At 38.2% G+C, this 26406-nt stretch overlaps 1 protein-coding gene across 1 annotated transcript; it reads right to left on the bottom strand.

Moving 5' to 3' along the window:
* Positions 1-5051: 5051 nt before the first annotated feature.
* LOC131073019 (probable pectinesterase 68) lies at positions 5052-7058 on the bottom strand. The gene is made up of 5 exons (XM_058009358.2): positions 6628-7058; positions 6335-6524; positions 5952-6158; positions 5566-5798; positions 5052-5492 (listed from the first exon to the last, which is right to left on the bottom strand). Exons 1-5 carry the CDS (start codon positions 7041-7043, stop codon positions 5339-5341), a joined length of 1200 nt encoding a protein of 399 aa, XP_057865341.1. The 5' UTR covers positions 7044-7058; the 3' UTR covers positions 5052-5338.
* Positions 7059-26406: the final 19348 nt, after the last annotated feature.

The following is a 26406-nucleotide window of genomic DNA, read 5'->3' as shown; positions in this document are numbered from 1 at the left end:
GAGATGCCAAACCTAGAAGGGGAAACTAGTAGTTTGGACAGAGGGAGTCAGTGATCATGGAGGCGATAAGTCTAGTGCTCAAAAGAGGACCTGAAGGAGCATTAGTTCACAAAGAGGGAACAACAAGAGAAAAGGCCACTGAGGCATAAATAGGACCAACCATAGAAATAGGAGACAATAGGACAATGTCAACAGGGGTCAAGCAAAGATGAACCATGTTGAAGTAGTGGAAGTTGATGGAGAGGGGGTTACGAAAGCCATAGGAGTGTCTAAAGCCAAATCAGAATCTACTAGGAAGATTGTGAGATGACAACATTCAACATCTTTTCACTAAGTGGTAGAGGAGCAAAGCTCAAAATCACAAGGATAGGATCAGTCCAAGTGCCCAGTTGCAAAGTAGCATCTACAGTACCTAAACGTAATCCCTTCATAGTCCAGGATTTGTTTCCACTATAGTTTTCCAAACTTAAGATAAATATCAACAAAGAGTGGTTTTGAGAGGTCCAAATCTACCAAAATTATTCTAAAGGAGGTATAGGAGAAGATGTTGGTATTAGGGTCAACATTGATGAAGTGGCTTAGTTTGTTGCCAATGGATTCATAGGTGGCAAAGCACCAAAAGTAGAGAGAAATATTAGGGAGACTAACCCAAGTAGGGTAAAAATCAGTAGGATCCATGTAAGGGGATTAAAGGAGAGCATCCAAAGGTAGAGAGATAGAGAATATAATGTCGCTTCCGCAAACCTATTGATATAATAACATTCCTATCATCTATATTGTAAAAGAATATCACAAAAAATCCATGAGACCAAGGGTAAATTTATGGTTTACTTGACACTATTAGGTTCCAATGTTCAAAGATCCAAGAATGCAATGTTGGGAGAGATGGCCATAGATAGTTGAATCTCCCAATCAAAGACTACTATAAGGCAACAAAGTATTGTAGATACTAATACTCATGACAATTTTAGCAAACTAAATTTCCTATAAGTGCAAGGTATATAGTTTTATGTGTGAACAAGTTACCCATAAGCCATCAACGAATTATCACTTGTTGATATGACCTTGGTTTATACCAACCTCTACTCGCATTCATCTTTTACATTGGATAATGCAGCTTATAGCACCTCTTTCAAGATTCAAACTTGCCTAAAAGTGAGCTATTTTTTAAACCGCTAAAAGTAATTGACTATGAGACTATGAACATGTATCTAAGGACATTCCTAGGACACCAACATCCAATAGAGAATCAAATAGAAAAAGTGGTTATAAATTGAATGATAATTCATTTTAAGATAATTCTAAAAGTATATTGTACACTTAAGAATTTCAAAAAGTTTACCATGATATTATATCCCAAGTATCTACATCACATGTTTGACATGATTGCAACATTATACTTCCTTCTATCGAATTGTCTACTATTGATATAAGTTGAATATTCTTCTTTATGTATTGAAGCAAGCCCCACTATGTTTCTAAGAACAACCCCATCTAGGGAAAGGTTAAAAGAAAAGATTTATAAGTTTGGAAGGCTACATTAGCAAAAGGCTAAATCACATCACTTGAGCCAAACCACATGAATGTTGTCTTCTAGTATAATAGGTTGTATAATGTAGTCTAGTTTGTTACGTCATAGACCCTAATATAACTCCATCACAACTTCCTATATTTGAATTGTATTTTGAGTGTTGATTATAATTCTTTATTGTAACACATTGACTAATTAATAACAACATTGAACCACCACCATACTAGAAAACATATAAACACATTACCACTCATTAATTACATTAGTTATTAAATCTTTTATTTACATCTATTTCAATATTAAATAAATTCGATTGCAATTAAATATGAATTAATATAGGAAGATATATGCATTCTGGAATTAAGCAGAGTAATTTTATTTCCATACAAACTATGATAGACAAATACAAACTATGATAGACAATTAGCAATATCACATAAAAAATTTGGTGAAAATTTTCTATGAAATACAGAATATTTACTTTCACTTGAGAGTTATAGTTTAGTTGATTGAAACTAGTAGATTAAAAAGCAATATTGTGCATCGCAAACAACAGAACAGTGATGACATAACAGAACAGTGATGGCATGACAGAACTTTGAGTGAACTACATGTATGGCGTTGCATCACACACCAACATATTTCCTTTGCCATCTTTAGCCAAAACAAATGCCAGCAGCTCATGATATGGCCGACGAGTTACACCACCATCTTCGTGAAAAACCTCATTGCTATCAGGAATTTCAGTGACTATGGTATCGCCTTCATTATTGTTCCAGATAATGAAAGCTTTCATAGAATTTGACACTTCGTAGAGCGAATTTGTAGTGGTGCTGCTTGAGTGACGAGCTTCTTCTAATTTACGATAGAAAACGAGGTCTGATTGTGATAAAGAGCGAATAAGAAAAGTGTTGATTTTGGGTATAGAGTTTCGCATCCTGATCCATGTTATGCTATTCTATCAGACAAGCTATTCCTGTGCTCATAAATACCTCTAATGAACACCTAGCATAGCGGCCTTCTTATGGACGATGCTATTCTGGCTTCAAAATGGGCAAATCTGTCAGATTAACAGTGACGTGTTACACAATTTCAGTCATTCAATCGAAAATCTATGGTTAAAAAGGTGGGATTAACATCGTGTATTAGTCGCACCGTATGCCATTTTGGAGCCAGAATAGCATCAACAACCTTCCAATGGACCATTGCCAATCTACGTCAGTTTGTACAGGCTGAAATGCCGCATCGTATTATTTCATGAGTGAGAATGGAACCTGTTACTTCTTCAATGCTAGATTGTGGCAGGTCTTGATGGACCCATGTTGAGACGGATGCATGTGGATTGTTTAGATCACATATATTAAAGTTTGATTTTTAGGTTCAAAAGTGGTATATGTAGAGTTGACTGACATTCTGTAGGCTTAATATTTTGCTTAGTGTGTGTGGTTTAAGACTGATCAGATGCATGGGTCTCCATGGATCTCTATTTTTGAGGAAACAACTATTCAATTAACAGTACTTATCATATTATTAATAGTTGGATGTTACATAACTGAAGTTTTGACTTCTCATCAATGAAGACTACCGTTATTCATTTGAAACAAGCTGCAAACAATCCTCATCGATAGAAAGAGAAAACTTTAATTATGTAGCATCTAACCATAAATGACATGATGCACCATGATAGATAGATAGCCATTTCCCATTTTTTCTTTTTTTTTGCTCTTTTCATTTCTCATATCCATTTATATAAAACTAAAATGAGTAAAAATAATTTGAAAATAGAAAAAAAGTGTTATTCAGGTTAAAAAACACCATGTGCCTTACACATGCATGAGGCTTTGTGAATCTACAAAATTTGATAGAAGGGGATTAGTTTTACTAGAAACATAAATTTCATAGAGCTAGTGTGTGTGTTCAATTGGATGAATATATTGTGTGAAGGGAAGGATGCAGGTAGGAAACATACATGTACTAACATAGGTGAAAAATGTGTCGTTCCATAGAAAAACATATATTGGGAGGTCGAAAACCTATAAATAATATCAAATAGGCTTGCAAACACAAAAATTGCTTTGTACTCAAGTACCACTAGGTGTGTTAGAATATAAAATAAAAAGAAAATAAAGTGAAAAGTAAGGAATCAAAAGAAAATTTAATCCCACTTTGAATCGTGTCACTACCTTTGACTGAGAAACGATGAATTCAAAATTAAAATTAAACATTACATACCATTGCAAATCTAGGATGTTTGGACGTGCTTGTGATTGTGATTGCTTGAATTTTAAGTTTCTCTCCGGAGCCCTCAATATGATAGAATGTACATGCTCCTTTACATTCTTTTCATAATTTAATTAAAGAGAAAAAAAAAATTATAGATCGGGTATTTTTAGGAAGGGAGGGTTGGGATTTATATGAAATGAATGGTTTTTTTTTTTTTTAGATTGCAGGAATCGGGTATAGCACCCCCTATAAACTATAGTGTGTTGGATAAACTTTTTAACATGACCAGCGACGCTAGTGCGACACATCCTCCAGTACCACGTGGGTTGGGGGGAGACTAGAGCTCGTGACCTCGTGCTCCACTACTGGAAGCGATCGCCAATCGAGCTAGACCCCCAGCCCATAAAATGAATGGTTATGATTAAATGAGCGAATTTTTTAATTTGAATAGCTAGTGGACAAAAGATTGAGATTGATTTGTTTAAGGTTAAGATTTAAAGTTGATTTAGATTTGGATAGATGGTAGTTGGAAATGGATAACTGAGATTTAGTTGATTGAATTGATGGCTAAGATTTAACATGAATTTCGTTTAGGATTTCAATGATTTAGATTAATTTTTTTATTTAATTGTTTGGTAATTAGAGATGGATGATTATGATTGATTTGATGATTTGAATGGACAATTTATTTAATTAATTAGTGTTGAAAGCAATATTGGATTGATGACAAAAATTAGGTAAAATGCAAAGATGATTTATATGTGTGTACACTAACCAATTAGTGTCAATAGTCAACACATTATAGTTATTGTGCTAGCCTTTTATATTGGATGCCTCCTTAACATAAAAATAAATCGCAATGTACTAATTATTTTACCTCTTCAAACTCTAGTAGTGTCACAAGTTATGATGTTTTTATTAGGATCCAATTATGTTGTTTTTAAATCAAATCCATTGATCCATATTTCATGAGTAGTACTTCACATGAGCCACTTTTCTCATGACCATGAAATGTCCAACTAACACTTGGTCCATTTTGGTGATCCTTGTGCATGAATGAACCAAAAGGACTTTCTAGGAGGTCATTCATCCCACTACTACTTTACTTAACCATGGTATTCTTCTCAAAATTAAATCCACTCAACTTGTTAATTCATTTACAAAACCTTTAAAAAAATGGCATCTTATAAACCATCTAATATAATTTCCAAAAGATCAAACCTACTTAAATTACTACTCCATTTTCAAAACCATAGTAAATCATTGATTATAAAATCCTTTCGACTCGTCCAAAACAAGTCCCAAAAAGCTATGATAATATATATATTTTTCAATCCAATAAGATAAAATAAAACTTTGCTTGCTGCTTGGGATTCTAATCCCACAAAAGAGAGCCGCTAAAGAGAACCTTAAGGTCGTTTCAACATCAAAGGGAAAATTAACGGTCTATTCATTTTGTCAAGTCATGGGCGTTAAACTCCAGAAAAGTTACAGAGAAAAATTCAACAATCCGCTTTTGAAATCGGTGGTTTACTTTATTTTCTATAGATAGTGGGAGACAGACTAACAACAGTCCCACACCCACTAATCAAAATTCTCCGGTATCCAATGCCACCCATTTACAAAGCTCTTCATAAGGAATGGCTTGGCCTGCGATGGTGTCAGTTCATGAGCCCACGAAGTACGACGGGCAGCTCGAGCACCCGGTCCATAGCATCTATACATCCCGAAGAATACCCTGCAAAAGATTCAATTAGTTAAAGTCATACCCAAATGGAGAAAAAGCAAGTGGCAAGAAAATAGATTGCTACCCGTCTTTACTGGTCTGGTGGTCCCAATCGTCCCACCCGGCTATGATGTCCTCGAAGTATGAATAAGCGTAAACAATACGGGAGTATTGACCCATGGCGCGCCCCAGATAGAGGGGCCCTCTTCCAGTTACTTTACAGTGCACAAATGAGAACCCTGTTCTTTCGTATGGCCTCCGCCTGTCCTGAGCTGCCACAGATCCGAACACTTGGGCCACTGAATGCAGCTCACTTTTCTGTGAAGGTTACCACAAATTCATTGCAGTTAGGAAATGGAGATGGAGGAGAAAAGAATGTGAGGAAGGTGAGTGCAGTGCAAGTTACATTTTAGTTTAAACCGCACATTCTAAGTTTTGATTTTATTAGTTTTCAAAGCATTAAATATGTACATAATAGAGAGATTGGCCGTCGCCGAAGATGAAATCGATAGAGCCTTCAATATAACATTCTCTGAAGAAATGGCGGCCTGCATCGTCGCAGAGAGTGTCTTGAGCGCCAATGAATGCACAACCAAGGAAGTAAGCTTTGTCTCCTGATATGCGGAAAGATGCCGCCTGCCATCCTTCCATTCCTGGTAATGGCGCCGGAGCAGAATTCTAAAAACACATTTTTAAACCACACTCAATTCAATGATCAAACTCCAACCTATGATATTCCACATTGCAAAGTAGCCCATATGAATTCTAGTTCCTACAAGTTCTGTTTTCTAGGCCTAGGAAATCAAAGCATACTCATCACATTTCAATCCTGAAAAGTTCTTTTTTGTGAATACCTTGAAAGTAATGTTCCTAGCAGAAAAATGGTTAGCCAGGACAGTAACCGAAGCTGTATTATAAGTGTGAAGCTCCTGCCCATCTGGCCCAACATCACTGGCTTTGTTATGCCATTCAATAACCGTACGTTCCTTTCCCCAGCCTTGCAACGTGATATATGGCTTCGATTGGGGAACAACCACCTTCTCTCTGCATTAACAACAGATTTAAAACTTCCAAACCATTTCTGCATCATATTCGATCTCAATCAGACGATTAAAGAACTAAACAAAGCAGAGAAAAACATACTAACGTGTAAGAACCGGGTCTAATTTCTATTGTAACCCGCTCTCTGTTGCCATGTCTGACAGAATCGACAGCTGCCTGGACACTCCCGAAATGCCCTCGTCCCTCGCTATCCACAATAATGTAACGACTTCCAAACGGACCTCTCCGCCCATATCTGCTGCTGTAAAATCCGTTCACACATGCTGGTTCAAGAGAAGGCCAAGTCCATTGTATGAGCAAAACAAAGAGCAACAGCTTATAATGGCGTTGAAGGAATCCACCCATCTCCATCTTTGCAGCACAGAGATCTCCACAAGCCCTTAACAGTATAGATATCTCCGCGCTTGCCGTATGTAGTCCGCCTAAACGACCAACTTCTTCCGTCAACCGAGGTTCGCGGGCCGCTAATGCCCGGGATTTGGGATTTGCGCCCACATTCATGTTGTCTGCGACTCTTTAGCTTTATTCTTTCGCAATTAGCGCCGGGTTCTCTCAGGGTAAGGACCCCACTGGTATTATACCAATTTCTGATCTTGCACACCCAATAATCACTGCCATTCCACCATTGTGGGCTCTACCTTTATTGTGTCGATCGTGTGAACCCTCATTTCTCCACCCGGCGTCGTGTATCTGTTCCCTATGAGATTACATGATCAAATAGGCGTTGACTAATTGCCTCAAATTATCCGTAATTGTAAGATCGTGAAGCCTAACATATCAAGGCGTTGACAAAATCAAACCGCACAATCCCTACAAAATAATTAAATTTCATGGTCCTATTTATTTATTATTGTGACCTTAATATGAGTTATAATATATATAGATATATATATAACTAATCTTTGAAATTTAGTAGTTGGTGAATAGGAACTTGAAATGGATATAGGGATGGAGTTGTTGCAAGGGCTGTTTCTCGTGGCCGGTTAGGGGAAACCATAGTCGATCTTGATTCGTGCATAACAATGAGGTGTTTGCGAATGGGGTGGGGTAGTGTGAGTAGGGTGTTGGGGGAAGGCGAAGTGTAAGGGTTTTTGTAGAGGTTGGTTCGTGGGAAGCCATGTGTCAAGGTTTCATTTTTTGTTGTGGTTATGTCTTGGTTTTTGCATGTGGGTGCAACTTGTGGTTGTTATGAGTGATTGGTGGTGCAAAGAGTTGGTAGCTAGAGATTGTTTAGATTAAAGAAGCTTGTCGAGGGCTTTATTTCCTTGGCTTGTTAGGAGTAAGCCCTTTCTTCCCCTCTCCTTATGGTAGAATAGGGTGTTTTTAGGGATGTGGTATTCCCATTGCCTCCAATCCTTATCCATCATTGCATGCAAGTGATGTTGAATTTCAGTCCAAACCCTCAAAAGGTGAAATGTCCAAAGGTGTTTCTAAGATCAAGAAGGTTAATTGGTGCTTGGAAAGGAGATCGAATTGCTTGGTTTTGGTGATTCAACCAAAAACAATCTCGAAGGATGTTGCTTATTGGAGCAATCACACCCTTATTTGTAAGTTTATGCGATTGCGCCTTTCTATGCCAGTTTTAGAGTCCTAGGCTCGGATGGTTTGGAACCTAGAAGGAGAAATGAAGATCTTGGTAGCTGCAAACAGTTATTTTCTAGTTATTTTTTCATGCATGACAAATTAGATTAAAGTTGTTGAAGGAGGTTCATATTTTTTCAATCAATTCGAGTTGTTCATTAAACCATGGCATGTGGGGTTTAATTCTGATGAGGAGCTTCCCTTGCGAGTTCCCATGTGGGTACGTCTTCCTTGACTTTCGCTAGGATTTTGGAGAAGTGATATCCTTCAATTGGTCGCTATTTTGCTCAAAAAACCTGTTGGATTTGCATCTTAAACATGAGATCGAAAGGTAATTTCTTATGCACATATATGTGTTGAAACCAATTTAAAGAACCCTTTGCCAAATTTGATTGAAATATGTCTAGGAGCTTCTTCTTGGGTCCAATAATTGGACTATGAAACAATACCTTTCAAATGCAGAGTATGTCATGAGTATGTGCATTTACAAAGGAAATGCCCTCATTTTAATAAGTCAATGGTGGTACCTAATGGCCCTTCCAAACTTGTTCCAAAGATGGATAATGGGACGGATCTAATGCAAATAGAGCCTACGGATAAATATAGTTTTATACTTGTAAAGCCTCGTAATAGGGGAAAAGGTCAGAAGAGGACTCTGAGAGACAGATAGAATGATGAGAACTTTAATCAGTTTGATGTGTTAGATGATTTGATTCAGGAGGAAGGTAATCCTATGGAACTATCCTCATGGGCTAAGGTTATGGGAAAAGATGTAAAAGCAATTGGGGAGAGTAATGATTCTATCCCACCTTTAGTGAACCACCGGGAAGTGTAGAGGGACTCGGACTTGCCTCCACAACCCCCTAATGAGTTGAACTGTAATGGGAAGAGGATACCAAAGGAAGGTGTTATAGTTGTTAATCAAGCCTCTACCCCAACAACAAGGTCCTTCTAAAGGAAGAATGATAAGGCTTCTCATGGGCTATGCTTGCAGCAAAAATCTTTAAAGAAAGGGCCTCCAGAGAAACCTTTGAAGACTAGTCATCAAACAAGCCAAGAAAAGATTAAATTGACTAGTGATACATTGGTAAAATCTGGGTTAGTGAAAACCACTGACTTGCATCTCTCCCAGTCTCATAAGTGATTGTGTTATCTTAGAATGTGAGGGGTATGTACAACGCCCCTATAAAAAAGGTTGTTCAAGATTTGGTTGCTACTCATTCTTCGGATATTGTCTTTATCCAAGAGACTCAATTAACTGTGGATGGTATGCTAGATAGAGCTCCTAGAATTTGGTCTCCTATTAGTGCATTGGAGACCAGGGTAATTCAGGTAGGATGGCTTATTTCTGGTATCCAAGAAAGGTGGTCCCCCTCTGGTGGATTTCGTGTCGCTTTTCTATCACTCTAATTGCTTCTAGTCTAGAGGCAAGAGAAATTTGTCTTTTTACTAATGTCTATTCTCCTATTGATTTGTTGGGTAAGACTCAATTGTGGGAACACATTAGATATGTTCGATCTTTCGCACCCTTTCTTCCTTGTATCCTGGCAGGGAATTCCAAAGTAGTTTGTAGCCTAGAAGAAAAATAGGGGGTGTAGCCCAACTTGACCCTTGTGCTCTCCTCCTTAATGCTAATATGGATCTTCTGAATGATATTGATGTGAAACCAAATAATGGTATCTTCACTTGGAATAACAGACGGTGTGGTGAGGAGGTAATTTCTAAAAGGCTTGATTGATTCTTGGTTTCCTTCTTCTGGATGGGCAATCAATTGCTTTACAAGCTTTGAGATATTGGATTGGAGAGGCTCGGCTCATTGGTTGATCAAACTCTCAGCAGATACCTTCAGAGCATCAAAGAATCCTTCTTTCACATTCCAACTTATCTGGTTGTGTGATCAATCTCTCTAGGATTTGATGTCTACCTGGTGGTATGAAGGGATACCTACAAATGGTAGGGCAATGTACTCTTTGGTCAAAAGATTGCAATATGTCAATATAAGGTCAAACGATGGAATAAGCAATGTTTTGGCAATCTCCACTCTAATAAAATGAATGCTCAAGCCCAGTTAGATAGTATTACTCATCTTATTCATGATCAGGGGCTTACCTTGGATCTACAAAGGGAGGAGACATTAGCTATTGAAGATTTGAAGGATTGGTAGCTTCGTGAGGAGATTTTTTGGAAGCAAAAATCTTGTATTGACTGGTTCTAGGAGGGTGATAGAAATATGGCTTTCATTCATAATTTGGTTAAGGTTAGATAGAATGATGTATTGACTGGCTCTAGGAGGGGGATAGAAATATGGCTTTCATTCATAATTTGGTTAAGGTTAGATAGAATGACAATCTCATCACTTCTCTTGTAACCTCAGAAGGTGTGGAACTCTCCTCCAAAGGAGATATTTCCCAAGAAGTCTCTGAGTATTTTCATGCTTTATTTACAAAGGACTCTCCCCCAACTCATGAAGAGGAAAGATCTATTGTGGCATGCATCCCATCCATGGTTTCCTCAAAGATGAATGAAGCTCTCATCTAGCCTATCAGGCTTTTGGAAATTGAGGATGTTATGTTTCATATGAAAAAAGGCAAAGCCCGAATCCCAAATCGTTTTTCTATTGAATTTTTTTCAAGAATTTTGCGAGATCATTAAATTCAATTTGTTAGAGGTGGTTCATGAGTCTAATAGAAGCAAGAAAATGCTGAGAGAATTGAAATCCACTTTTCTTGCTCTCATTCATAAAAAAGTGGGTGTAAAAAATATTGGCCAATTTGAACCCATTGCCCTTTGCAACGTTGTCTATAAAATTGCCACTAAACTGATTGTGGATAGATTGAAGTTGTGTCTCAATGGTTTGATCTCTACGAAACAAGGGGGGTTTGTTGTTGGTAGGTAGATTTTTTATGGTATTGTGATTGTTGCGAAAGACCATGTTCATTAAACTTGACAAGGTAAAAGTTTATGATAGAGTTAAATGGACTTTCCTTTAAAGGATCTTATTGGGTTTTGGCTTCAGTGTAAAATTGGTTGATTGGATCATGAGTTGTGTTTCCTCTACCTCATTTTCTATTTTGATGAATAGTGAGTTGTCTAAGCTATTTGGTGCTTCAAGGGGCCTTAGGCAGGGAGACCCTCTATCCTCTTGTTTATTCATCATCATGGTTGAGAGACTCGATAGATTTATCCATTCTCAGGTTCACATGGACTCATACATGGTCGGCGATGGTCGGATAGTCTACCTCCTATTTTCCACCTCCAGCTTGTGGATGATACTACAGTAATGAGTGTGGCTAGAATTACTAAAGATAATAACTTCAAGAGAACTTTGGATACTGATTAATTTGGATGCCTTAGGACAAAAAATTAATGAGAACAAGTCAACTATCCTTTTCTTTAATACTCCTTGTCTTATCCAAACTAGAATTGCTCATATTCTTTGATTTTAAATTGGTTCCCTCCCTGTGGTTTATCTTGGGATCCCTCTTGGGTGGGGAGTCCATCAGAGAGGGTTTTGAAAGGAGATATTGGACAAATTTTGCAAGAAGGTCAATCATTGGACCTATAGATGGCTTTCCACTACTAGCAAGGTGACTCTTTTGAACGCATTGATGCAGGCTATGCCCTTATACAAATTCTTTGTTCAAGTGTCTACTTCTAGTTTATCAAATATTTTGATGCGCTTTCCTGGCAGTTTCTATGGTCTAGTAATCTTCTATCCTCCAAGTGGAGCTTGGTTCACTTGGATTCTATGTGTAGGCCAAACCAAGAAGGTGGTCTTGGGCTCCAGTCAACTAGGATGGTTAGTCAAGCCTTATTTACTAAGTTATACTAGAGGTGATGCACCTATCAGGATCAATTTTGGGCCAAAATCCTTACTCATAAGTACCTTTGGGAGGTTAGTGAGTCTGATGTGCCTCATTGCAGCTTGGTGGGGAAGGAATCATTGATTTGAGAGACCCTTAAAGGAGGGGATAAACTCATCAAATATGACCTTTTTTGGATCTTTCTTTGGATGGTGGTGTTGGGACCTAAAAAATTTTGCATAACTTTGAGGACTCGGGTTCAAAATTTTGCTAAGGACACTCAAAATCCCTTGTGTAGGATAACACGTTGTGTTAACTGCACATGTGTTGTAGGATGTAAAATGTTTAAGTCCATGTGGATGACGGTTTTCAGTGTGACAGTGTCTGTCAGCAAGACTGACCCCTTATCGGCCTATCGCATCCAGATGGAATAGAGGAAGTGTTTTTGTTTTCAAGCAAAGTTTTGATCGGCCTCCGACCCTTGATAGTCGAGCCCACATTGGCCGAGTTTCTGTAGATGTCCAAGTGGTAAACATGTGTTGGTTCATTTAGAGTGAGTTGTGGTTGTGTGGGCCCTCTTGTTCTTAGCTCGGTAGTGTCTATGTGGTGGCCATGAATTGGATCTTTGAGTTCTTGTGGGGCTCGAGGTAATGTGGCAGCATAGGTCTTTACGCCATGACCTTGCCTTTCAACAAGACTTATTTCGCCTTTGGTCGCCCTCTTGTGTTACATCAATATGTTCTCTTTGGTGTGACGGGAGACAAGTCATGACAATATGGTTCTTCTTTTCAGCCAAACTTGTCCTTGCATCAAGATGATTTCCTGCATATATAGAACTATGGAGATATAGCGACATGGAGTTTTCAATGTGACATGTTTACTGTCACATCAAAAGTGGTGGATGGCAATTGAGAAGGAGGATCCCACTTGAACAAGTCATAACCTAGGTGACCAATAAACAGACACCCAATGGACATGTGGATGAGGTGGGCCCACTGCCCAGTCTCTTAAGTGGAGTAACTAGAAATCCATTTGTGGAAGATCAATGACCTGGGTTAACACGTGATTGCGCAATTAATGAAACTTTCTCATAGAGCTTAATGTCGCAACCCCGATAGCTTACTTGGCATGGTGGTCCCACGTGAGGTCATGCCATATATTTAAGCCAATGAGAGCATGAACATATGGATTTAGAGCCACGTAATGAAGATGTGGGTCCAATGCCAAGATAAAGATGCACGACTAAACGGAGATGCGTGACCAACTTAACTCCGCAATGTCGCAGGTCGATGTGACAATTTGAGTTATGGTGATATGGTTTCTTTTTAGTGTAACTTGAGGTTTTAGTATAGCTGAAAATCCCTGATGTTGACCCATGTGAGTTACACCAAAACAATCTATTTTTAGTGTGACTTAGGTTTATGTCTAGCCAATGAAGGGTTATCACCAGTTTGTGGGGTAAATGGTAAGAAAGGTGGAAGAGTTCTCCCTGCCACCCCGTGGCTTGGGCATAGGCAGCAAAAGGATGATGTAGGCTGAGCAAACATAGGAGGAGAAAGGTGTCCCCACCACCCCACACCTCATGTGCAAGCAATCTAATGGTGATGTGGCACACCAAAGAAGGAAGAACATAAGCTTCAACGCTATCCCACGGCCAGAAAAACTAAAGAGAGAAGACTTTGCGGGAGTCAAAACAATGGTGAAAGGTAGGTATCCCACCATCTCACAGAAGGATTGATGTTGAGAGTACATAACGCGCGTGTTAGTCAACTTGCAGAAACATGCCTACTTGTAGCTCGATGGTCTAGTTGTCCACATAGGTAAGTTGATGAAGGTTGACCAGAGGATAGATGGAAAGATTTTGAAGATGTGGCATGTGCTGATTGAGTCACATTTCTACCTATCGAAGGGACAGACGTTGTCGATATAATTGTTTTGTCGACACATTACAGATAGAGGTTTGCTGCCAAATTGGATCATATTGTAGTGATGAGACCAACAACGAGGGGGGTTGCATTTAATTGAAAACTGATAGAGAATTGAGTGTGCAGTTCTAGAGGGTTGCATGATCTTCAGTTGATCAGATTTCATGACCTTGAGCATGTTGGCATTTGGCATAACTGATATAGATGTAGGTGATGCAGTTGAAGACTGATGACTACACCGGTAAAGGATAGAAGTCTATTTGTGATGAAGAGATTGAGATTTCGTGAATAGATGACATGATCAGTTATTTGTGTTGTCATTGATGGCAAATGATGTCAACTGATTTTCCTAATGTTTTGTTTTCTCATCTTAGTGATTTGGTTTACCGGAAGACATGGTTTACCAGCAAGGAACTAAAGTCTGTGAAATAAGACTTTAACTGGTAAAGCAAAGATGTTTTAATTGAATCTGACGATCGGCGATGATTGGTGATTTGAGGTTTGGATGGTGAACTTGTATCATGGAAAGGTGTATCTGAACGAAATCGGAACTTGTGAAGATTACTGGAAGGCGTGTTTCAAATTTATGATGAAGTTTTGCTAAGGTTTTAGTAGGGTTTAAGACCGGTGAAGAAATCATCAAACCGGTAATGATTTATGTTATGACGGTGATCGACGACAAGTCTACATAAAGGTGGTAACATGGCACAACCCGTGTCAATGATTTAATTGTTGTTTTGACGATATTCAAGGAAGAATTTCTTGGGAATCAGTGAAATGCTTAGTAGAGTGTTTTGAGGGTTTGACTTTGGTACAGATCGGATTTTCGTGATGGGTTACGATCAACCAACGGTTGATTTTGCATTGTAATTTTTTGTAATGATCTATATATCAATCTGTGATGATCTTTTATGATTTGAATTGTAAATTCATGATGTAATTAGGGTTTTGTGGTCGACCTAGTTGAGATGGCTATTTAGGATGACACAGTTGATATTTATGATGTCGGTGGTCTTAGAGAATGTGTTAAGCCATCCAAGTGAAGTGTGAGATCTGTCTGAGAGTTGCATAGTGTTGAGTATAAATGGATCTGATCAAGCAAGCAGAGAAGTGGAAGTAGCATATCATTCTTTCATTGTTGCTCCCTAATAGTTGCAGTAGGTTAAATCCCTTAACCAGGTAGGTCCTAACAAGCCTTAAACATTTAAGTCCCCTAACAGGGAAGCTCTCAAAAGAGTGTTAAATCCTCTCACGAGGTTGATCCTAACAGATCATCAAGCTCCTAACCGAGCTGCTAGGCAAATCCCTTAACCGGGTGACTCCTAACAGGGTCTTCTCCTAACCGGGCGTATTGTAAGCTCCTAACATGGCATACTTCAAAAGAGTACAAATATTTGTGGGTGCCAACTCCCACCGTGGTTTTTCCCTATTTGGGTTTCCACATCAAAAACTTATGGTGTTCATGTGTGGAATATTTTTCATGTGATGTTCTTGTTTATGTTTCGTTTCATGCATTATTTTTGAGACACCGGTTATAATGTTTTATCAAAAGTTTATCAGAGGTTACCAGTACTGATATGTGTTGGTAGAGAAAGTGTTTTGATCTGATTGGTGAGGATATAGAGTTGGTAAATGATCAAATCTATATGATTTCTTTGGTGGTGAAAGTATTGGTAAATGTGGTAATTGATTTGATTAATGTGTTAAGTAAATCTTATAAAGAGGTTGTTAGATCTGATTAAAGAAGTTGATATATTTGTTAAATGGTTTCAAATCTGATATAATTTTGATTTTAGGTTTAAAGTTACAATTGGTCTTAATACCGATTCACCCCCGCCCCCCCTCTCAGTATTAACCAGATCCTCATAGGATTAACAATTGGTATTAGAGCCTTGGTCATTTGTGTGCAGAAAGCTTAACTGCTTGAGGAAAAGATTTTGAGGAAGTCAAGATGATGAAGAAAGAGGGTCCTAAGTTCAACAATGATAACTACAAGATCTGGAAAGACAAAATGAAGATCTACATCAAAGGTCTTGGTGCACAATATTGGAAGCAAGTTGAAACAACATATATTGCTCCTACTACTGCTCCCTTGACACCGAATGAACTCAAAGAGCAGCAAGATAACATGCAAGCCCTAGAAGCTATTGTAAGTACTTTATCGGATTCAGAATATATTGATATTCAAGGATTGGAAATTGTAGGTGAGGTTTGGGAAAAGTTAGAGACAATCTATGGAGGAGATGAGCATGTTCAAAGAGCCAAAGAGGAAAGCTTGAGAGGAAAGCTCAATGACATGAAAATGCTTGGAGGAGAAAATATTGCACAGTATGGTCAGAGAATCAAAGAAGTTGTTAGTGGCATAAAGATTGTTGGAGGTAAAATAGAAGATGATGCTCTAGCAAGTAAAATGCTCAGAACTCTTCAACCTCAGTATGCTATAAGAATTTCGACAATTCAAGAACTTAGATCTATTTCAAAGGATAAGGTAACTGTTGATTCATTGATTGGTAAGCTTACAGCTTTTGAGTTAAATAGTTTTGACAATAGTGTGACAAAATCTACTGAATCTGCCTCTAAAACTTTTGTTACCGGTTCATCTGCTAGAAAAGGAAAAGATATATGTCAAAATCATGAGTGCAGGACAAGTCATGGAATTAACCAAGGAAATGAAGACAATGAAGATCAAGTGATGGAACTTGAGGCACTGCTAGCAAAGATATTCCAAGAGGCACTGGTAAGTATAAAGGAAAGCTACCTTTGAAGTGTTTCTCTTGTAGTAAAATTGGTCATATTGCTGCTAACTACCCTAACACCAATAAGAAAGAGAAGTTTAGAAGATTCAAAGGAAAGGGCAAGAAACATTGTTATGTTGCAGTAGATGAAGGTGTGACCGATGAGGAATCGGAAGAAGAAGATGATAATGAAGAAATTGTGTTTGTAGCCGAAGGAGGAACTGTCTAATGAAAGGCACTAGTATCTCATATGGAGAATAGTGATGAATGGATTATAGATAGTGGTTTCTCACACCACATGACCAGAGATAAAAGTAAGTTCATAACCCTTAATGAATTTGATGAAGGTGTTGTTAGATTTGGAAATAACTCTCCTTGCATGGTGGAAGGTAAAGGTTCAATTTCTCTAAATGGAAGAGTAATGTTGATGATGTGTTTTGGGTTGATGGTCTTAAGCATAATATTTTAAGTGTTAGCCAACTCAATGATAAAGGTTATTTGCTTGAGTTTAAAAGTGGAGTCTGCAGAATTCTTGGAGGTAATGGTGAACTGATTGCTATCGGGAAGCAAACTAGAGGTAACTTGTTCCATTTGAATAGTAATAATAATAATTGTCTGGTTGCAAGAATGGAAGACAGTTGGTTGTGGCATAAAAGATGTTGTCATGTTAATTTAAATAATTTCGTTAAGATAAGCAAGTCAAGTGTTGTAAGAGGATTACCCAAACTTGTTAAACTGGATAGTGTGATATGCAAAGATTGTCAAATCGGTAAGATGTCCTCTATTTCTTTCAAGAGCAAGAATTGTATTTCGAAGAATGTTTTAGATTTGGTACATATTGATCTATGTGGCCCTATGAGAACAAAAAGTTATTACGGTGATAGGTATTTCATGATCTTCACCGATGACTATTCTAAAATTATGTGGGTGACATTTTTGAGAGAGAAATCGGAAGCATTTAGTAAATTTAAATCATTTAAAGCTCTGGTTGAGAAGGAAATTGGTAAGAACTTGAAGTGTTTAAGATCATACCGAGGAGGTGAATTCACATCTGATGAATTTGTTAAGTATTGTGATGAACGAGGTATAAAGAGTCAGATGTCTGCTCCGAGGACACCACAACAAAATGGCATAGCAGAAAGGATGAACAAAACAACAGTTGAAGCTGCAAGAACCATGTTATTGCAGGGTAATGTATCCAAAATGTTTTGGAGAGAAGCGATCAATACTACTATATACACTTTAAACCAGGTACTGGTAAAGGGAGGGAACAATAAGACACTCTATGAGCTATGGTATGGAAAAACCCCTTTATAAGTTATTTCAAAAAAATTGGCAGTCAATGTTTTATTAAGAGAGATAACTACACTGAGAAATTTGATGCAAATTTGATGAAGGAATTTTTCTTGGTTACTCTTCTAAGAGTAAGGCATATAAATGTTACAATAAGAGGACTAAGAAAATTGTTGAAAGTGCTAATGTAAAAGTTGATGATATAAGTCTGAAGGTACAAGCAGATCCGAACCTGAAAAGGATGATAATGAGGAAAAGTTTGTGATCATTTAATTAGAGGCAAAGAATAATGAAGAACCGACAAATGAATAATTGGATGCTCAACCGGTACGCGATGACAGGGAGGATGAGGATGAAGAACTTGATGCAGAAGATGCAGAACCGACATAGGCAATACCTAGATATGTCAAACTGAACCATTCACAAGAGCATATAATTGGTGATAAGAATGCAAGTGTGCAAACCAGGAGAAAGATCCGAGAGAACTCATGTTTGATATCTACAATAGAACCCAAAACAGTTAAGGAAGCACTAAAGGATGATGATTGGGTGAATGCAATTAATGAAGAATTAGATCAAATTGAGAAGTATTAGACATGGTCACTTGTTCACAGACCGAAGGATAAAAATCTAATTGGAACAAAATGGGTCTTTAAGAATAAATTGGATGAAGAAGGAAGAATTGTAAGAAACAGGGCAAGGTTAGTCTACAAAGGGTATGCTCAAGAGGGAGGTGAGGATTATGGTGAAAAATATGTACATGTTGCTAGATTAGAAGGAGTAAGGATGTTGTTGGCATTTGTTGCATATAAGGGATTCAAAGTTTACCAAATGGATGTCAGATCAGCCTTTCTAAATGGGATTCTAGAAGAAGAAGTATACATTGAACAGTCGGATGGATTTTCCTTGACCGATGATAAGGACATGGTATGTAAATTGCACAAAGCACTATATGGTCTAAAGCAGGCACCGAGAGCATGGTATGAGAGATTACATGCACATTTGATCAAAATTGGATTCCAACGTACCGATGAGGACAACAACATTTATTTGAAGGCCGATGGAGACAAGATGCTGATATCAGAATTGTTTGTAGATGACATAATTTTTGGTGGAAATGATGAGATGTGTATGGACTTTGCTAATATAATGAAAAAGGAATTTGAAATGACTCTAATCAGTGAAATAAAGTTCTTTATTGGATTGCAGGTCCAACAAATGGATGGTGGTATTTTTATTTGTCAGACCAAGTATATCAAAGAGGTGTTGAAGACTTTCAAAATGGACGACTGCAAACCAGTAGGAACACTGATGGTGAGAGGCTGCAAGTTGTCAAAGAAGACGATTCCCCTATTGTTAGTGAAAAGGAGTACAGATCTATGATTGGCAAGCTACACTATGTTGTCCATAGAAGACCAGACATTGCTCATGTTGTTGGATTAGTGGCTAGATTTCAAAAAGAGCCTAAGGAGAGTCACATGGTGGTTGTGAAGAGAATTTTTCGGTATCTCAAAGGCACATTAGACTATGGTTTATGGTATCCCTATAAAGGAGATTTTACTTTGGATGTCTTTACTTATGTTGATTGGGCAGGTAATGTGGATGATGGGAAAAGCACAACCGGTGGAGCTTTTCTACTTGGAGGAAGATTAGTGGCATGGGCGAGCAAGAAACAAACATGTGTTTCTCAATCTACAGTTGAAGCAGAGTATGTAGTTGTATCCATGAATTGCACGCAGACAATATGGATGAGACATGTGCTAGAAGGATTCAAGATAGATATGTTTGAACCAGTGACTATTTATTGTGATAATACAAGTGCAATAAACATTTCTAAGAATCCTGTACTTCATTCTAGAACCAAGCACATTGAATTGAAGTATCATTTCCCAAGGGAAAGAATTCCAGAGAAAAAGGTGAAGACAGAATATGTGAAGAGTAAAGATCAGTTAGTTGATATCTTTACTAAGCCCTTACCAAAGGCTACCTTTGAGTTTCTTAGAGGTAAACTAGGGGTTAGACCCCTACACCGGAAGAACCTAAATGATGTAGATCCATCAATCTTGTGGATTTCATGTTTATTTTTCACTAAGGATTGATGAAGGTGCAAGCTACTCCTTTGGGAGAGCAAGTCTGATGTAAAGTTTTGATTTAATGCTCTGTTATAATTTTTTCTGATTTGAGTAGCGGAGATGATGGAAGAGGGGAGAAAGTCTGATGTAAAGTTCTAATTTAAAGATCTGTTATAATTTTTCTGATTTGAGTAGCGGAGATGATGGAAGAGGCGGTAGCAGAATTGACGACAAGTGATGCATTCACATCTTTGGCATTGTTCTCAAACAGGGAGAAGAAAATAAATCATCAGATATGGCGGATATGGGAGAAGAAAAGAAATAAGATATGGAAGTTGAAGATCAGATTGAGAGAAGCATTGGTTAAAGGGGAGATGGCAAAAGGAGGAGAACCGACAGATGTTGTGATACCGGCAACCAAGTTGCAGATGATGATGTTACTTTGATTGTATATCTGATTAGTGTTTCCATAAATGCCAAAGGGGGAGATTGTTGGCATTTGGCATAACTGATACAAATGCAGGTGATGCAGTTGAAGACTGATGACTGCACCAGTAAAGGATAGAAGTCTCTTTGAGATGAAGAGATTGAGATTTCGTGAATAGATGACATGATCAGTTATTTGTGTTGTCATTGATGAAAACTGATGTCAATTAATGTTCTTGATGTTTTGTTTTGTCATCTTAGTGATTTGGTTTATCGGAAGATATGGATTACCGACAAAGAACTAATGTCTGTGAAATAGGACTTTAATCGATAAAGCGGAGATGTTTTAATTGAATCCGACGATCGGCGATGATTGGTGATTTGAGGTTTGGATGGTGAACTTGTATCATGGAAAGGTGTATCTGACTGGAACCAGAACTTGTGAAGATTACCGAAAGGCATGTTTCAAATTTCTGATGTAGTTTTGCTAAGGTTTTAGTAGGGTTTAAGCCCGGTGAAGAAATCATCAAACCAGTAATGATTTATGTTATGACGATGATCAACGACAAGTCTACATAAAGGTGGTAACATGAAACAACCCGTGTGAATGATTTAATTGTTTTTTGGTGTGATTCAAGGAAGAATTTCTTGGGAATCAACGAAACGCTTAATAGAGTGTTTTGAGGGTTTGACTTTGGTACAAATCGGATTTTTCGTGATGGGTTACGATCAACCAACGGTTGATATTGCATTGTAATTTGTTGTAATGATCTGTATATCGATCTGTGATAATCTCTTGTGATTTAAATTGTAAATTCATGATGTAATTAGGGTTTTGTGGCCGACCTAGTTGAGATGGCTATTTAGGATGACATAGTTGATGTTTATGATGTCGGTGGTCTTAAAGAATGTGTTAAGCCATCCAAGTGAAGTGTGAGATTTTCTTGAGAGTTGCAGAATGTTGAGTATAACTGGATCTGATCAAGCAAGCAGAGAAGTGCAAGTAACAAATCATTCTTTCAATGTTGTTCCCTAACACTTGCAGCAGGTTAAATCCCTTAACCGGGTAGGTCCTAACAGGCCTTAAACATTTAAGTCTTCTAATAGGGCAACTCTCAAAAGAGTGTTAAATCCTCTCACAAGGTTGATCCTAACTGATCATCAAGCTCATAATCGGGTTGCTAGGAAAATCCCTTAATCGGGTGACTCCTAATAGGGTCTGCTCCTAACCGGGAGTATTGTAAGCTCCTAATAGGGCGTACTTCAAAAGAATACAAATATTTGTGGGTGCCAACTCCCACCATGTTTTTTCCCTATTTAGGTTTCTACGTCAAAAACTTATGGTTTTCGTGTGTGGAATGTTTTTCATGTGATGTTCTTGTTTATGTTTCATTTCATGCATTATTTCTGAGACACCAGTTATGATGTTTTATCAGAAGTTTATCAGAGGTTACCGGTACTGATATGTGTTGGTAGAGAAAGTTTTTTGATATGATTGATGAGGATATAGAGTTGGTAAATGATGAAATCTATATGATTGCTTTGGAGGTGAAATTATTGGTAAATGTGGTAATTGATTTGATTAATGTGTTAAGAAAATAAGATAAAGAGGTTGTTAGATCTGATTAAAGAAGTTGAGATATTTGGTAAATGGTTTCAGATCTGATATAAGTTTGATTTTGGGTTTAAAGTTACAATTGGTCTTAATACTGATTCACCCCCCCCCCCCCTCTCAATATTAGCCAGATCCTCATAGGATTAACAGAGCACGTCAAGGGTTTTCAGTCGACAAGATGTAAGGACAGGGGTAGGTGAAGATTAGTTAATATAGTAATCTAGACTCAGATGATCAACCCGAGATATGAAAGAAGATGAAATCTATGATGAAAGATGATCAGCAAGTGGGGCAAATTTATTGAAGGCTCGAGAAGATTGCTCAGGGTGGTTGTAGGCTCATGGCTCCAAAGGCTACCATTACATCTGCTCACATTTAATGCATGCAAATTGCGTGTAATTTACAAGGATTGATGTCTTAGGGCTTATTGTAGTCTCATGTAATTGTGACATGTGTCTCATCTGGCATGTAGCTTGTTTTTCTCCCTTGCTATTATAAAAGGGAATTCAGGGCCAGTGAGATGGGTTCTGATTTTGGGGTCTGATTCTGATGATTCTTAATGTAATCATGGAGGTAGGGGCTTCCATGTACAGTCAAAGATTAGGAGTAAGCTAGAGTTTTGTTTTCGGTCTGTAGCCATTTTGCCATTTCAAATATTGAATAACCAAAATGCGTACAAGTCTTAAATTTTTTATTGTAACTGCCTCCATCATTTAATCTCACTGATTTATGAAATAAATGATCAAGGATCCTTTGTTTTGTCCCTGGAAGCTAAGTTGTTTGTCTTGTCTCTTTCTTCTCTTCAAGGAAGAGATTAAAACACTTATGATAGGATAATGAAATGTTGTGTGCATGTAGGATATGTAAGAATGGTTGCAATAGAACTGTAATAGGGGGTATTGATGTAATGCATCAATACTGAGAATTCACTAGTTATAGATTTGTCTATTTGGGTTTCATGTCTATTGGTTGTAACTTGACTCTGCTGCCCTAATGAAGGCACTAATAATGGGGTTTTCTCCAATTTTTCAGAACCAATCCATTCTCTTAAGGTCTATTTTACGTTCTGTTATTTCTTTTCTGTTTTAGGAGTAGATTTAGTGTAGAAATCCATCCCAAATGCTGAGTGAGAGTTTAGAAGCCAGGATTGTAGCTAAATTTGAAGATTCATACACTTTTTGTGGCATATACACATTGGGATATCTGTTGAAACTTGCGATGCCTTGAGTGTTGGAAGTTGAAAGTCATTTAGGCATTACTTAGGTATACCCACCTTGGTCTCGCAAAGCCAGAAGTGAAGGAGATTTTAGTCTTGTGACTGAATCTTGTTTGTTGACCAAATCCAACCTTGAACCTATGGATAAGAAAGTGGCTAAATCTTTAGGGTTTGGGGATCTGTTGATTTGGGAACCAACAGGTCATCCCCTAGTCATCCATGAATTCCCTCATCTTCGGGCTCTTTATAACATTATGACCATTGTTACAGTTAAGGGTGAAATTGAGGTGACTTACTAGAAGGACCCTCAGATGTGGTTGTTGGGGGATACCATGGAAGATCATCTAGAATTGGCTATGAGTTTAGTTGGAAGACCTTGCAATTCTCTGAAACAGGCAGATATTCTTGCTTTGGGCCCAAATCCGAAAGAAAAGTTCTAAGTTGCTTCTAGATATTTAGAATTGGATAGGTAGTTGCGTGGTACAGAGGATGTTTCTTGGTGGAAGCAGGTTTGGAATAGATTATCTTCGCCTAAGTGTAATTTTTTCATTTGGTTGGTGATCCAAAATAAGTGTCTCACCTAGGAGAATTTACACAAATGTCGTTTCTAGGGCCCTTCCATCTGTATTTTGTGTAACAACAGTGGGGAGTATATTTATCATCTCTTCTTTTAGTGATAGTATTCAAGATAGGTTTGGCATCAATGGTGGGAAGCATGGAATCATGCTTGTGTTCATGCTAACTCACTTGTTGAGTTTTGGGAGAGGGTTGGTAGACTACCAACCAAGACCTCTTTCCTTTAGGTTTCTTAGGATATTTTCCCTACTCTCATCATCTGAAACATTTAGTTGGAAACGAATCATAATTTTTTTTAGGAATCTCACATAGGAAGCAATTACTTGTGGAGAAAGATTGTTAGCAGGCACTAGGAGACCATTTCGGTTAAGTGTGATCTTTTAGTTGTAGTGAATTCTAATGATTTGGATATTATTAAAAATTTGATGCTGATGGGAAATGGGTTGATCCACTCAACTAATAGGTGACAAAGATTCAAAAAAAAAGATTCATAGGGAGGGATGATGGCTCTGTCATTTTGAAGGAGTTTTGAAAGTTTAAATAGATGATCTATTGTCACAAAAGTTTGGACCCTTGATGACCCAAGAAACCTTGGTAATCAACTTTGTGAAACATTGAAATAGCCTCCCAAGTGTGGGGCTTACAAAAGTGAGGTTGAGTCTCTAAAGAAGGTCAACTTCCTTTCCAATCTGATGCAAAGTGTTGGACCAACCCAACACATGAAAATCCTAATCTAATATCTGACAAGGAAAAGGGAGAGAGAGAAGGGTTGTTGAAAGAAGGGAAAAGGGGTTTGCACCCAAACTGAAACTGATGATCTCCCTGCCTATGTCTGCACAAAACATTAATAGAACTACTCTAGGAATGCACAATATTAAATCCTAATTAGTCTCCTAAATAAGGGTGAAGGTCAAAATTCTATAGGATGAAGAAAGGAACTGAGATAGTTCACAGTCAACATCCACAGAGGGATCAACACAATCACCTGCAACTAAAGAAAACAAATAAGAACGCATTCAAGCAAGAAGATAACACTACACAAATTGCTAAAACCAAATAGAGGCAAGAAGACTAATTTCATTAATGGAGGGCAAGGTAAAACTTTACAAATATAGAGAAAAACATAAGTTTTATGCAGAAGAAAAGAAGAGAGGATCCTTATAACAAGGTACAAGATTTCCTTTATAGTTCAGACATAACTCTGATCGAGCTAGAGCTAGAAACCCTAACCCTGGGTAGGGTTAGCTTACAAAAAAAATCAAAGGAGGAGAAGAAGATCAGATCAAGGATTGATGGTGTGCAAATACAGCTTCTGAGGGCATCCTTTGCCTCTGAAGAAATAAAATCCTTGCACGGAAGGAGGAAAATCTCTGCGCAGATGCACTGGATGGCATTTGTAGACACAAAACTCTTCAATCTGCATTGAAGAGGCATGGGCGGCATCGGAAATCTACTTGCAGAGTCATGTATGGAGTTACGGCAAAGTCCTCTGGCATTTGAGTGAGATCGGATTGGATTTGGGGCACCGACCAAGAAAAAGATTGTCTCGACCATCGAGTCCACAACCACCCTACATAGAGGATCTGAATGCTAACATTACTGCGGGTTCAAAAAATGGTTGTCAATCTAAGAGATTCGAGCAAAGATGGATGTGCGAGATCTCTCCTCATAGACCCCTGAAAATCTCAATTGAGCTTTAAAACATGGTCGTCTGATCAGGCCATTAAGTGAAAATCCACAACCGCACTATGCCATGTGGCAGGTCGGGCTCACTTGTATATGTCGTTGTTGTATCTTACCCTACACGACCATCCTCATATTGTTCTATTTGGTAAGGGATAACTAAGGACCACATTGGCGTCATTGTTCGCTTATCTTGCATGGTCTCCTTGAATCCTTTAGATCCCCTGCGGGATAAGGGGAAGCGCCCTACTCACTTATTTCTTACCCTGCATGAGGTTCTACTGTTCTTTCTCGCCCTGGGGGATAAGGGGGAGACCATCCGCTTTGTTGTTCTCTTATCCCGCAACATCCTTCTAATGTGCTTATTGGCCTTGCGAGATAACGAGAGAGCCTTTGCTTTGTTGTTATGTTAGCCCTCGTGACCTTTTGTCATGCTTTTCAAACCGCTGCGGGATAAGAAACCTCCCCTTCTGGCTTTACCGGCCTTATCCTATATGACCATTTGATGTACCTTTTCACTAATGCAAGATAACAGACTGCCCCTTCTGGCCTTATCTCGTGCGACCTCTTGAATGATCACCTTTGCTTCGTGGGACAAGAAGGAACCATCTTCCTTTTTATTTTCTTATCCCACAAGCCTATTCTTTTTTACCTTTCTACCTTGAGGGATAAAGGGGGGGCAACCCTTTGATCTCACTTTGTTATCCTAGACGATACATTTCAGTATAACCAAGGCTTTCGGCAAGACCAAAAATCCTCCCTCCGACTGCCAAACTTTGGTCGAAAAGGAGAACCACCAGCCAGTAAGAGTGAACATGGGGACCAGCCCGCCAACGGATATGAACCCTCTAGCCAGTGAAAAATTAAGTGACTTGACAAGATGACTCGGTCAACGCAAAAATAGACTTATAGCCTGGAAAAGAATAAAAAAGGTTCTTA

The sequence above is a fragment of the Cryptomeria japonica genome, chromosome 6, assembly GCF_030272615.1.
Source record: "Cryptomeria japonica chromosome 6, Sugi_1.0, whole genome shotgun sequence".
Taxonomy (NCBI): domain Eukaryota; kingdom Viridiplantae; phylum Streptophyta; class Pinopsida; order Cupressales; family Cupressaceae; genus Cryptomeria; species Cryptomeria japonica.
Note: the sequence above shows the minus strand (reverse complement) of the source record. Positions and strands in the feature narration are given on the sequence as shown.

Excerpts from the sequence above, each read along its gene's own strand:
- LOC131073019 (XM_058009358.2), bottom strand. The coding sequence starts at position 7,043 with ATGAATGTGGGCGCAAATCCCAAATCCCGGGCATTAGCGGCCCGCGAA. Across the intron at positions 6,159-6,334 it reads CTAGGAACATTACTTTCAAG|AATTCTGCTCCGGCGCCATT; the intron begins GTATTCACAAAA and ends ATGTGTTTTTAG. Across the intron at positions 5,799-5,951 it reads ACGGCCAATCTCTCTATTAT|AAAAGTGAGCTGCATTCAGT; the intron begins GTACATATTTAA and ends TAACCTTCACAG.